The following is a 12,688-nucleotide window of genomic DNA, read 5'->3' as shown; positions in this document are numbered from 1 at the left end:
AGCTCCTTATACTCCATATTTAGGTTGGACCCTCTAAAAAGATCAATGAGCTGAGTTCCCATCCAGAGTTAATCCCAGATTGAAATGGTGTTTCTAGAATATTTAAATACTTTCACATCACCCATTGGAAGAATTTTGCAAAATAGTAAGTCTATGAAAATACCTGTGACTGGATATGAGCTATAACAAACTTTCCGTGTTCAAAGGCTCTCAAAAAATTTAAGACTTTTACCCCTTAGGCTGGACATATAAATCTCATATTTTTAAGAATTGTAGTTGCTTTGATGATCTTTTGTGTGGTGACATATTATGAACACTTTGCCTATTTAATTTTGCCTAAATTTCCTTAAAAGTAGCTCGTTTTAAATTTCCATTTCAGAATGGACTTAATGTGAGAGGAATATATCTGAGTCATTCAGGAATTTAACTGCATCCATTTGTTAATTACATCTGCGTTTTCCAACATTAGTAAGCCAAACTGAAGATCCTTATAGATGCCATAGAAGACACAAGAGAAACACTAATCAGTTTGTGCTTCATCCCTAAAGGATTAATAAAACAGTAGTCTTGAAGCTCAGATTAGTTAACTTTCATTTCAGACATTGGGTCTCATGCCTGTGATTTTTATCTAGTTTGCCAAAGTAGCTGTTTTGCAAACCCAAGTTCCCCCTTCCTCCTAAAGAAAATCTCTTGAGAAATCAACTTTAATTCTTTTAGAATTAAAATTCAAAATTTATTTTTATTTCCTTATGACTTGCCAGTAAGGATTCAGCCTTAGCATTGGATAGAAATACATGTTCATCTACTTGAATTTTCCCCTACAATTTTTGCAAGACAAGAGAGGTAGGTTCTGTTTCTTATGCAGAAAAACAATGATTGTATTTATGTAAATTCCCAGCATTTTTCCCCTAGCAAGTTAGAAACCTAAGCATCAGTGATCTCCATCACTTCTAGAGGATCTGTTTTAAGCTATTTTTTCTGCTTTCTTCCCAACAGCTTGACTATACCAGGCCCTGAAAGTTTTGACTTGCCTTTTACCATGGCCAAAATGAGAAAAAAGTGGAAAATGGGAAGCACGAAATATATCTTTTCCTTGTTGCTGTTCTTTCTTTTCCTAGAAGGGAGCAAAACAGAGCAAGTAAAATGTAAGTGTCTCAAGTTTAAAAAACAGGATGCTTTTTTGTAATTTCTTTGAAAATGCGGTTATAATCTGTGGGGATTGTGGCCATGCCATTATTCTAAGAGAAGAAAGTGAATGTTACTGGTTTATTCATGAGTTGATAAAAGAGCTTTGAATCAAGCTAACTAAATTTGGGCCGGTTTTTCTGATTATCATATAGTTTTCATCTCATAGAACACATGGCACATTAGCCTATTTTCCTTTTCTGTTTTAAACTGTATAAATCTCATTCCATTTTACATAACTCTAGAAATATCTGACAGATGAACTGGATTTTTCCCTGGATTTCAGACTCTTCAGCAAAGGTTTTCAGTTTATGAAAAGGAATAACAGAAAAGAAAAAAGAAAAGAAAAAGTAAATTGGGTTCTCCCTGTTTTCTTATGCTGAAACACGAAGAAGGAAACAACCTTCACATTAACTGGATTCAGCTGAAAAACCCTTTGAAGAAATTGAGATTCTAGGGACCGTGAGCAAATTGGATACCATTTATTGAAAGGAATAATACCCCACAAAGCCAGAGAATATTTCTAGAAAGTCAGCGATCCATGTGATGAGCTAAAATGTTTGAGAAAGCAGAGTGGCAGGAAGGGAGCTAATTAACCCTCTTTGACTCATATTTGGGAGATTTATGAGTAACCATTGATATCTCTGCACTTGTTAGGAGCTTTCGGCTCTCTTCGCACAGTATGAGCCTCATCTTCTTTGTGCCACTTATAGCCATTTCTGAGGTGGACACTTGGTCCAAATTTTAAGGAAAAGCCCTAGTTCCCCCTTTTTGCTGCATCAAAAGAAGCGCAAAGTGGAACTAGTCCAAGAGGGGCATTCTCTGCTCCTCTGAACTTATTCATGAGAAGGAATTGTGAAAATATTCTTGGTAGGAGCTGAAGCAGCATCTGAAGCTTGTCATTTAAACATTTATCCTTTATCAACAGAAGTTAAATATATTAGGCATGAGGTTTGTTGACGGACAGAACAGGGCCAAGCCTATTCCATTATTATGTGTGTTTCTGTCCCACTATGATTTTCATAATAAACTTAATCTTTTACCTAGAAAAATAGTGCTTTTGATTAGGCTTTTAAATGTGAGTGATGTGTGGTGATATCTAGTATGATTGGTCTGTAAGAGGAACTTTAGCAGGACATGATCTCACCAAGGAAATGTGGATCAGCCTCTCCCCTTGTATTCTTTAAATCAGCGGTCCCCAACATTTTTGGCACCAGGGACCAGTGCTCCTATGAGAATCTAATGCCGATGATCTGAGGCGGAGCTGAGGTGGTGACGCTAGCACTGGGAAGCAGCTGTAAATACAGTTGAAGCTTTGCTTGCTTGTCCACTGCTCACTTCCTGCTGTGCAGCCCAGTTTCTATGAGGCCAGGATCGTTATGGACCTGCAGCCCGGGAGTTGGGGACCCCCACCTTAAATGACCATCTCCTTCCACTTGACTGTGGTCCAATAGATTCCTCCTCTTCCAGAAATTCTCTTTGATTTAAGTGGACCTGATAGAAAATTTGTCCATACACTCACAGCTCAGCTCAGCTTCAATCAGCTGGGCTTAAAATTCTTCCACTCTTAGAAACTTCCTTATGGCCTTTTACAGATGGTATCATGAGAGAAGTTGGCAACTCTTAGAAGACCATTTCTTCTGGGAAATTGCCCATCCATATTTATGAAGAATTGAGGAATATTGTCCATGTAATGTACAGCTTAATTGACACACCAAAAACAAAAACAAAAACAAAAACAACTTAAAAACTATTTACAGACCGCAAACAATTACTTTCTAACATTTCCTACTGACTATGAATTTGTCTTAAGCACTTTTGATATTCAGTTGGTATTGAAATGATTATATACAACATGGCCTAGGGCACCAGTTCTGGTCTAGTGTTTAAGGCTAATAGACAGATGATGAGGCGAAGGTCATGGTAATTCCCTGAATAAGCTATTCAGCATCATTTCGGGTAGCTATACTAAGGCTAATTGTCTTGGAGACATGTGCAAAGTTATCTCCACTAAAGGAGACTCTCAAAACATATGCCCTATGTATGTTCCTGGATGCACACATACACAGACACACACATATACATCATGCACAGAACTTTAGATTGCAACTCTAACAGTGAGAAATTAGAAGCAGTGGAAATGTCATTTCTCTGGGGAACAGTTACATAAATAATCCATGTAATGTATGCTACCATTAAAAAAAACTATGAATTTGATCTCAAAGGCAAGGGGAGTAAAAGCAAAAATAAATGAATGGGACTTTTATCAAACTAAAAAGCTTCTGCACGGCAACAGAAACCATTAACAAAACAAAGAGGCAAACAACTGAATGGGAGAAGGTATTTGTAAACAACACTTCCGATAAGGGGCTAATATCCAAAATACACAATGAACTCATACAGCTCAATAACAAATAAAACAAACAATCTAATTAACAAACGGGCAGAAGACCTGAACAGACATTTCTCCCAGGAAGACATACAAATGGCTAACAGACATGAAAAGATGCTCAACGTCACTAGCTATTAAGGAAATGGAAATCAAAACCACAATGAGATACTACCTCACATCTGTTAGAATGGCTATTATCAACAAGAAAATTGACAAGTGTTGGAGAGGTTGTTGGGAAAAAGGAATCCTCATACATTGCTGGTGGGAATGAAAATTGGTGCAGCCACTATAGAAAATAGTATGGAGGGTCCTCAAAAATTAAGAATAGAATTACCATATGACCCAGCAAATCCCTCTTCTGGGTATCTACCACCAAAATTTGAAAACATTTATCCATGAAGATATATGCACCCCAGTGTTCACTGCAGCATTATTCATGGTGGCCAAGATATGGAAACAACCGAAGTGCCCTTTGGTGGATGAGTGGATAAAGAAGATGTGGTACATATATACAATGGAATATTACTTAGCCATAAGAAGAGATGAAATACTGCCATTTACGACAACATGGATGGATCTTGAGATTATCATGCTAATCAAAATAAGTCAGACAGAAAAAGTTGAAAACCATATGATTTTACTTATATGCTGGATATAAAATTGAAAGCAACAAAAGAACAAGAGAAACAAAACCCATACACACAGACAACAGATTAGTGGTTACCAGAGAGAAAGGGAGGAGGGAGGAGGTAGATAGGCTACGTAAAGGGGGTCAAATATATGGTGATGGAAAGAGATTTGACTTTGGATGGTGAACACTTAATTCAAGAAAGAAAGAAAGAAAATTTGATAGCCCTGGAAAATGCTTATATTAACTTATTTTAAAATTTCTTAAATTATAAAATTAATAATACTCGTACAAAACAATATGAAAGTATGAGTTTATAAAGAACCTGTATCCCTCAACTCTTATCCTACTCCCCACAAGTAACTATTACTAACAGTTTGCTTGTGTTCATTCAAACTCTTCTGTGTTATAAAAACATACATTCCTATAGTTTTTTTTTTTACAAAAATGGGATATATATATATCTTTTTTGTAATTTACTTTTACATCCTTCAATGTCAGAACACAATATAACAGTACCATATTCTTTCTAGTGCCTGCATAGTTTCCAGTTGTATAAATGTGCTATGGTTTATTTAACCAGTTCCTTTTTGTAAATATTTGGTTTATTTCCAGGTTTGCTATTACAAGTAAGGAATTAATGAACACCTTTAGACACTTAGGCAAGTATTTGTGAAGAATTGTTAGGCAAAGTGTATTTTCAGTTTCAATCTTGTAAGGACTGTCAAATTGTCCTCCAAAAAAGTTGCATCAATTTATATTCCCACCATCTATGTATGTGTACATTTCAATATTCCCTTATCAAAATGTTATTAATATTTGTATTTGGGGTCCAGTTTAATAGGAGAAAGCATATTTCAGTTTTGGTGTGATATTTTCCTATTACTGGAGCACCTTTTCAATTATTTTCATTTAAATTTTTTTTTAATTTAACATATATTTATGGAGCAAATACTGTCGGAAATCACTCTTATAGGTCATGTAGAGCAGAGGTCGCCAATCCCTGAGCCGCAGACTGGTACCTGTCCGTGGCCTGTTAGGAACCAGGCCGCACAGCAGGAGGTGAGTGGCGGGCAAGCAAGCTAAGCTCCATTTGTATTTGCAGCTGCCCCCCCAGCACTAGCATCACCACCTCACTTCCACCTCAGATCATCAGGCATTAGATTCTCATAGGAGCACAGATCTCTAGTGCCAAAATGTTTAGGGACTGCCGATGTAGAGAATAAAAAGAATCTCTTTTTGAGGGGAGGAGAATACTCTATTATTTTATTTTATATTAGTTTTTGGTATACAACACAATGGTTAGATATTTATATAATTTGTGAAGTGATCCCCCGATTAGCAACCATCTAGTACTATACAGAACCATTACAATAACATTGACTATATTCCCTGTGCTATACTCTACATCCCTGTGACTGTTTTGTAACTACTAATTTGTATGTCTTTATCCCTCCAACTTTTCCATCCATTCCCCCAACACCCGTCCCCTCTGGCAATCACCAGTTTGTTCTCTGTATCTCTAAGTCTGTTTTCCTTTAGTTTGTTTATTTCTTTTGTTCCTTAGATTCCACATATAAGTGAAATCATATGGTATTTACCTTTCACTGTCTGACTTATTTCACTCAGCATAATACCCTCGAGGTCCATCCATGTCATTGCAAATGGTAAGATCTCATTTTTTTAACGGCCGAGTAATAGTCCATTGTATATATGTACCATAATTTCTTTATCCAGTCGTCTATTGATGGACACTTAGGTTGCTTTCATATTTTGGCTATTGCGAATAGCGCTGCAGTGAAACTAGGTAGAGGTGCATAGATCTTTACGAGCTAATGTTCTGGTTTTCATGGCTACTCAGAAGTGATGTTGCTGGGTCAAAAGGTAGTTCTAGTTTTAATATTTTGAGGAATCTCAAAACTGTTTTCCACAGTGGCTGCACCAATTTGCAGCCCCACCAAAAATGTACGAGGATTCCCTTTTCTCCACATCCTTGCCAACATTTGTTGTTTTTTGATTTATTGATGATAGTCAATCTGACAGGTGTGAAGTAATACCTTATTATAATAGGTTTTGATTTGCATTTCGTTTGATTAATGACTTTGAGCATCTTTTCATAAATCTATCTGTATGTTCTCTCTGGAGAAATACCTATTCAGGTCTTCTTCCCATTTTTTAATTGGATTGTTTGTTCTTTTGGTGTTGAGTTGTATGAGTTCTTTATTATTTTGTATATTAACCCGTTGTCAGATGTATTATTGATGAATATCCTCTCCCATTCAGTAGGTTGTCTTTTTGTTTTGTTGATGGTTTCTTTTGCTGTGTAAAAAATTTTTAGTTTGATGAAGTCACATTTGTTTATTTTTTCTTTCGTTTCCCTTGTCTGAGGAGGTATACTAGAAGAAAAATTACTAATAGCAATGTCAGAGAGTTTACTGCTCATGTTTTCTTCTAGGAGTTTTAAGATTTCGGGTCTTAATCCATTTTTAGTTTATTCTTGTATATGGAGTAAGAAGGTGGTCCAGTTTCATTTTTTTGCATGTATCTATTCAGTTTTCCTAACACCATTTGTTGAAGAGACTGTCTTTACTCCATTGCATAGTCTTGCCTCCTTTGTCATAGATTAAATGACCAGATAGGCATGGATTTATTTCTGGGCTCTCCATTGATCTATGCTAGTACATTTATGCTAGTACCATGCTGTTCTGATTACTATAGCCTTATAGTATAGTTTGACATCAGGTATTGTGGTACCTCCAACATTGTTTTTTTTTTGTTTTTTTCTCGTTTGCCGTGGCTTTTCAGGATCTTTTATAGCTTCATATAAATTTCAAGATTATTTGATCTAGTTCTCTGAAAAATGCCATTGGTATTTTGATAAGAATTGCATTGAATCTATAGATTGCTTTGGGTCGTATGGCCATTTTAACGATGTTGATTCTTCCTACCCATGAGTATGGTATATGCTTCCATTTATTTGTATCTTCGATTTATTTTTTTAATGGCTTATAATTTTCCAGAACAGGTCTTTTACCTCCTTGGTTAATTTGATTCTTAGGCATTTTATTGTTTTTGATGTAATTGTAAATGGGATGGTTTTCATAATTTCTTTTTTGGATAGTTCGTCATCGGTGTACCAACTTCTGAATATTAATTTTTTATCTTGCTATATCACTGAATTTGTTGATCAGTTCTAACAGTTTTGTGTGTGTGTGTATGTGGAGTCTTTATGGTTCTTCCTCTATAATATCATGTCATCTGCAAATAATGACAGTTTTACTTCTTCCTTTCCAGTTTAGATGATTTTTATTTGTTTTTCTGTCTGATTGCTGTAGCTAGGACTTCCAATACTGTCTTGAACAGAAATGGTTAAAGCGAACATCCTTGTTTTGTTCCTGCTCTTAAGGCAAACACTTTTAGCTTTTCCCTAAGGAGTATAATATTAGCTGTAGGTTTGTCACATATGGCCTTTATTATGTTGAGGTATATTCCCTCTATGTCCACTTTGCTGAGTTTTTTTTTTTAATCATAAATGAATGCCCAATTTTGTTGAATGCCTTTTCTGCATCTATTAATAGCATCGTGTGATTTTTATCTTTCAGTTTGTTAATGTGGTATATCTCATTAATTGATTTGAGAATATTAAACCTTGTATTGCAGGACTAAATCCAAACTTAATCATGGTGTATGATCTTCTTAATGTATTGCTGAATTCAGTTTGCTAATATTTTATTGAGGATTTTTGCATCAATGTTCATCAGGGATATTGGCCTATAATTTTCTATTTTGGTATTGTCTTTGGTTTTGGCATCAGGGTTTTGGCATCAGGCTTCAGAAAGAGTTAGGAAGCCTTCCTTCCTCTTGAAATTTTTGGAATAGTTTTAGAAGAATAATTGTTAATTTTTCTTTGAGTGTTAGGCAAAATTCACCCATGCAACCATCTAGTCTAGGAATTTTTTGTTTTCTGGAAGTTTTTTGATAACTGATTCTATTTCATTGGTGGTAATAGGTAGGTTCAGATTTTGTGTTTCCTCTTGACTCAGTCTTTGGAGACTGTATGTTTCTAGGAATATATCCATTTCTTCCAGGTTGTCTAATTTGTTGGCATATAATTGCTAGTAGTATTTTCTTACAATCCTTTATATTTCTATGAAGTCCATAGTTACTTCTCCTTTTTCATTTCTGATTTTATTTGGGCCCTCTCTTTTTTTTCTTGATGTGTCTGGTTAAAAGTTTACCAATTTTGTTTATCCTTTCAAAGAACCAGCTCTTCGTTTCATTCATCTTTTATATTTCTTTTCTAGACTCTATTTTGTTTATTTCTGCTCTGATCTTTATTATTTCCTCTCTTCTACTCTGGATTTTTTCTGCTGTTCTTTTTCTAGTTCCTTTAAGTATAAGGTTAGATTGTTTATTTGAGATTTTTCTTGTTTCTCGAGGTAGGCCTCTATTACTGTGGATTTCCCTCTTAGGACTGCATTTGTTGTGCCCCATAGATTTTGAGTTGTATTTTCATTTTCTTCTAGGTATCTTTTGATTTCTTCTTTGATCTCATTGTTAACCCATTCCTTGTTTCGTATCATGTCGTTTAGCCTCCATGTGTTTGTGTATTTTGCAGTTTTTTTTCTTGTAGCTGATTTCTAGTTTCATACCATTGTAGTCAAATAAGACACCTGATATGACTTAACTCTTCTCAATTTATTGAGACTTGTTTTGTGGCCTAATATGTGGTCTCTTTTAGAAAATATTTTATGCACACTTGAGATGAATATATTCTGATGCTTTGGGATGAAACACTGCGAAAATATCAATTAAATTCATCTAGTCTGGTTTGTCATTTAAGCCCACTCTTTCCTTATTGTTTTTTTTTCTGGAAGATCTGTCCATTGGTGTCAATGGGGTGTTGAAGTCTCCTACTGTGAATGTATTACTGTCAATCTCTTCCTTCATGTCAGTCAATAGTTGCTTTGTATATATAGGTTGCCCTTTGTTGGGTGCATATATGTTCACTAGGATTATGTCCTCCTGTTGTACTGATTCCTTTATAATTAGGAAATGGCCTTCTTTGTCTCTTATTATAGCCTTTGTTTTAAAGTTTATTTTGTCTGATATAAGTATTGCTACCCCAGCTATTTTTCATTTTCATTTGCATGAAATCTTTTTCCATCCCTACTTTCAGTCTGCATGTGTCATTTGGTCTGAGGTTGGTTTCTTGTAGACATATGTATAGGTCTTGTTTTCTTATTCATTCAGCTATCCTATGTCTTTTGATTGGAGCACTTAATCCATTTACATTTAAAGTGATTATTGATAGCTACATAGTTATTGCCATGTTATTATTCATATTTATGAGTTTTTTTTTTTTCACCCTCTTTTTTACAGAAGTCCCCTTATCATTTCTTGTAATTCTGGCTTGTCGATGAAGAATTCCTTTAGCTTTTTCCTGTCTGGGAAGGTCTTTATCTCACTTTCCATTTTAATTGATAGTCTTGCTGGGTAGAGTAGTCTTGGTTATAGGTTCTTGTTTTTCACTTGTTTATCACTTTAAGTGTTGTGTGCCAATTCCTTCTGACCTGCAAAGTTTCTGTTGAAAAATCAGCTGATATTCTTATCAGAGTACCCTTGTTAGTAACTAGCTACTTTTCTCTTGCTGCTTTTAGGATTCTTTCTTCGTCTTCCTCCTTTGGCATTTTAATGATGCTGTGTTTTGGTGTTGGTCTGTTTGGGTTCCTCTTCTTTGGGATTCTTTGCACTTCCTGGACTTGTATGTCTATTTCCTTTGCCAGGTTAGGGAAGTTTTCTGTCGTTTTTTTCAAATAGGTTCTGAATCCCTCGCTCACTTTCTTCTCCATCTGGTACCCCTAGGATGTGGATATTGGTACATTTAATGTTGTGCCAGAGGTCTCTTAAACTTTCTGCAATTTTTTTAATCTTTTTTATTTGTTTGGATTGGGTGTTTTCTGCTACCTTGTCTTCTAAGTTGTCGATTTGATCCTCTGCTTCATCTAATCTACTGTCGATTCCTTCTAGTGTATTCTTCATTTCAGTTATTGTATTTTCATTTCTGACTGGTTCTTTATGGTTTCTAGGTCTTTTTTTATACTTACTATCTCTCTGTTGAATTTCTCACTGAGATCATCTATCTTTCCTCTCAGTTCGTTGAGTATCCTTATAACCAGTGTTTTTAACTCTGTCTCTCATAGGTTGCTTGTCTCTATTTTGTTTAATTTTAGTTCTGGAGTTTTCTCCTATTGTTTTATTTGTGGCACATTTCTTCTTCTTTTTTTCATTTATATGCCCCTTTGTGTTTGTTTCTATGTATTAGGAAGATTTATTACATCTCACAGCCTTTGCCAGGTGGCCTTGTGTTGTAGGCATCCTGTGTGGCCCAGTGGTACAGTCTCCCTAATTACCTCCACCGGCGGCTCTGGGTGTGTTCCTTGTGTGGTTATGTGTCTTCTATTGTAGCTAAGCCTGTTAGTACGTCAGAGGATGGGATTGACTACCCAGCTAACCGGCTATGGGGATTGGCTACACCAATAGGGTATGAGCTGCTGTGTGGGGCTGACCTCAACAGTTTCATGTATCTGTCGAGATCACCTTTTGGGTGTGCTGCTTATGGGGCTAGTCAGGTGGTGCTCTGTTGTGGTCTGGCACTAGCTTTTGGGTGTGTTGGTTCTGTGGCCCTTTGGGAGGGGCTTGCAAGTAGGCCAAGTTCAGCTACTACTTTTGATTGCTCAGGGCTACCTGGTAGGAGCTACAAAGCGATCCTTAGATCGTTGCTGCCTATGTTAGATCTGGAGGCATGTGGGAGAGACCACACTGTGAGCCGAGGTCTGTTACCCCAGTATTGAGCCTGAGGCAGCTTAGCAAAAAGACTAGTGCACCTCAAGGCTGAGGCTGCCTGCCAGCTGCCTGTATGACTCTGCAGCTGGAAGAGCCTTTGGGTGGTATGCAAGTTGGGTGGGGCAGGGACCCAGAGAGTCACTGGGGTAAAGTGAATTAATTTCACCCAGGCAACATAGAGCCTGGTTTCATGCCAGTGCTGAATCTCCTCAGCAAGAACAACCGCTATCCTCTTCAGGCCCTCAGACCTCCGCTATCCACCCAAGAAATAGTCCAACTTGCGCTGACACCAGTGACTTGCCACTAAGAGTTCCCCCTGAAATGTGTGGACCGCATGTGGGCCACGTGATCTGAGAGCTGTTGCCTGCCAATAAATGTTCTGCCCAGATAAGGCGTGGGGTGGGGCTGGTTGCCCAGCAATGGGCTACAGTCGGCAATTTGTGGGCTGGGTATAGCTGGGCCCCAGGGAGACATGGGGTAGAGCTGGCCCATCTCACTGAATCAATGCAGCTTCAGAATTGGCCATGTGGGGTGGGGAAGGCAATATGGCCACCTGCAGACTGCCCCAGAAAGGGCCCCATAAAAAGGCAATGTGGGCTATCTCTCTATCCCTTGCCCCCACACCATGCAACTCAGTCTTTCCCCATATGTCCCTTGAGCCTCCAGAGCCACTGAACCTCTGCTGGAGCCCAGGGATTCTGCGTGTGAATCTGCGTGTGGGCCTTTTAACGGGATGGCTGGGTTTTCAGGTTCCTTCTGTTTCACCCAGACAGCCAAAGTCCTTGCTAGTTTTTACAGTCAGATTTTATGGAAACTCATCTTTCTGGGTCAGGAACCCTGGGCAGAGGAGACTCTATGCAGGGCTAGGGCCCCTTGCTCCTTCTGGGGGTCCTCTGCAGCTGTATTCTCCCTCCCTGTGCTCCACCACAATGCGCGGGTGCAGGGCCAGCCATTTCGCATCTTCTCCCCTCCTATAGTTCTGGATATAGTTTTTCTTTTCTTTTCTTTTTATTATTATGGTGATATTAGTTAATGAAATCCAGTAAGTTCCAAGTATACAGTTTAACAGTAAGGTATATATATTATATTGCATTGTGTATTCACCACCAATAGTTAGATCTCTTTCTATCACCACATATTTGACTCCCTTTACCCCATCTACCTCCTCCCTCCCCTCTACCCTCTGATAACCACTAGTCTATTGTCCATGTCCATGAGTCTCTGTTTGTCCTGTTTCTTCTTTGCTTTTAGGTTTATATCCCAAATGTAAGTGATATCATGTAGTTTTCAACTTTTTGTCTGGCTTATTTTACTTAGCATGATTATCCCAAGGTCCATCCACATTGTCGCAAATGGCAGTATTTCATCTCTTCTTATGGCTGAATAATATTTCATTGTATATATGTACCACAGATTCTTTATCTAATTGCCTGTTGTGGGCATTTCGGTTGCCTCCATGTCCTGGCACCCATGAATGATGCTGCTATAAACATTGGTGTGCAAATATGTTTTCAGATGTGAGTTTTCAAGTCATTAGGGTAATTATCCAGTAGAGGGATTGCTGGATCATATGGTAGATCAATTCTTAGTTTTTTGAGGAACCTCCATACTGTTTTCCATAGTGGCTGTACCAATTT

At 37.5% G+C, this 12,688-nt stretch overlaps 1 protein-coding gene across 5 annotated transcripts in view; it reads left to right on the top strand.

The window, feature by feature from the left end:
* Positions 1-1,001: 1,001 nt before the first annotated feature.
* Positions 1,002-12,688, top strand: part of CHRDL1 (chordin like 1) — a 134,937-nt gene continuing 123,250 nt past the window's right edge. For all 5 annotated transcript variants that reach the window (XM_023520022.1, XM_011374342.2, XM_011374341.2 and 2 more), the window contains exon 1: positions 1,002-1,145. In XM_023520022.1, coding sequence (XP_023375790.1) covers positions 1,040-1,145 — 106 coding nt within the window. In that variant the 5' untranslated portion in view covers positions 1,002-1,039. The remainder of the gene's footprint in view (positions 1,146-12,688) is intronic.

This window comes from Pteropus vampyrus, unplaced genomic scaffold, assembly GCF_000151845.1.
Source record: "Pteropus vampyrus isolate Shadow unplaced genomic scaffold, Pvam_2.0 Scaffold244, whole genome shotgun sequence".
NCBI classification, from domain to species: domain Eukaryota; kingdom Metazoa; phylum Chordata; class Mammalia; order Chiroptera; family Pteropodidae; genus Pteropus; species Pteropus vampyrus.
This window is presented reverse-complemented; position numbering and strand designations above follow the sequence as displayed.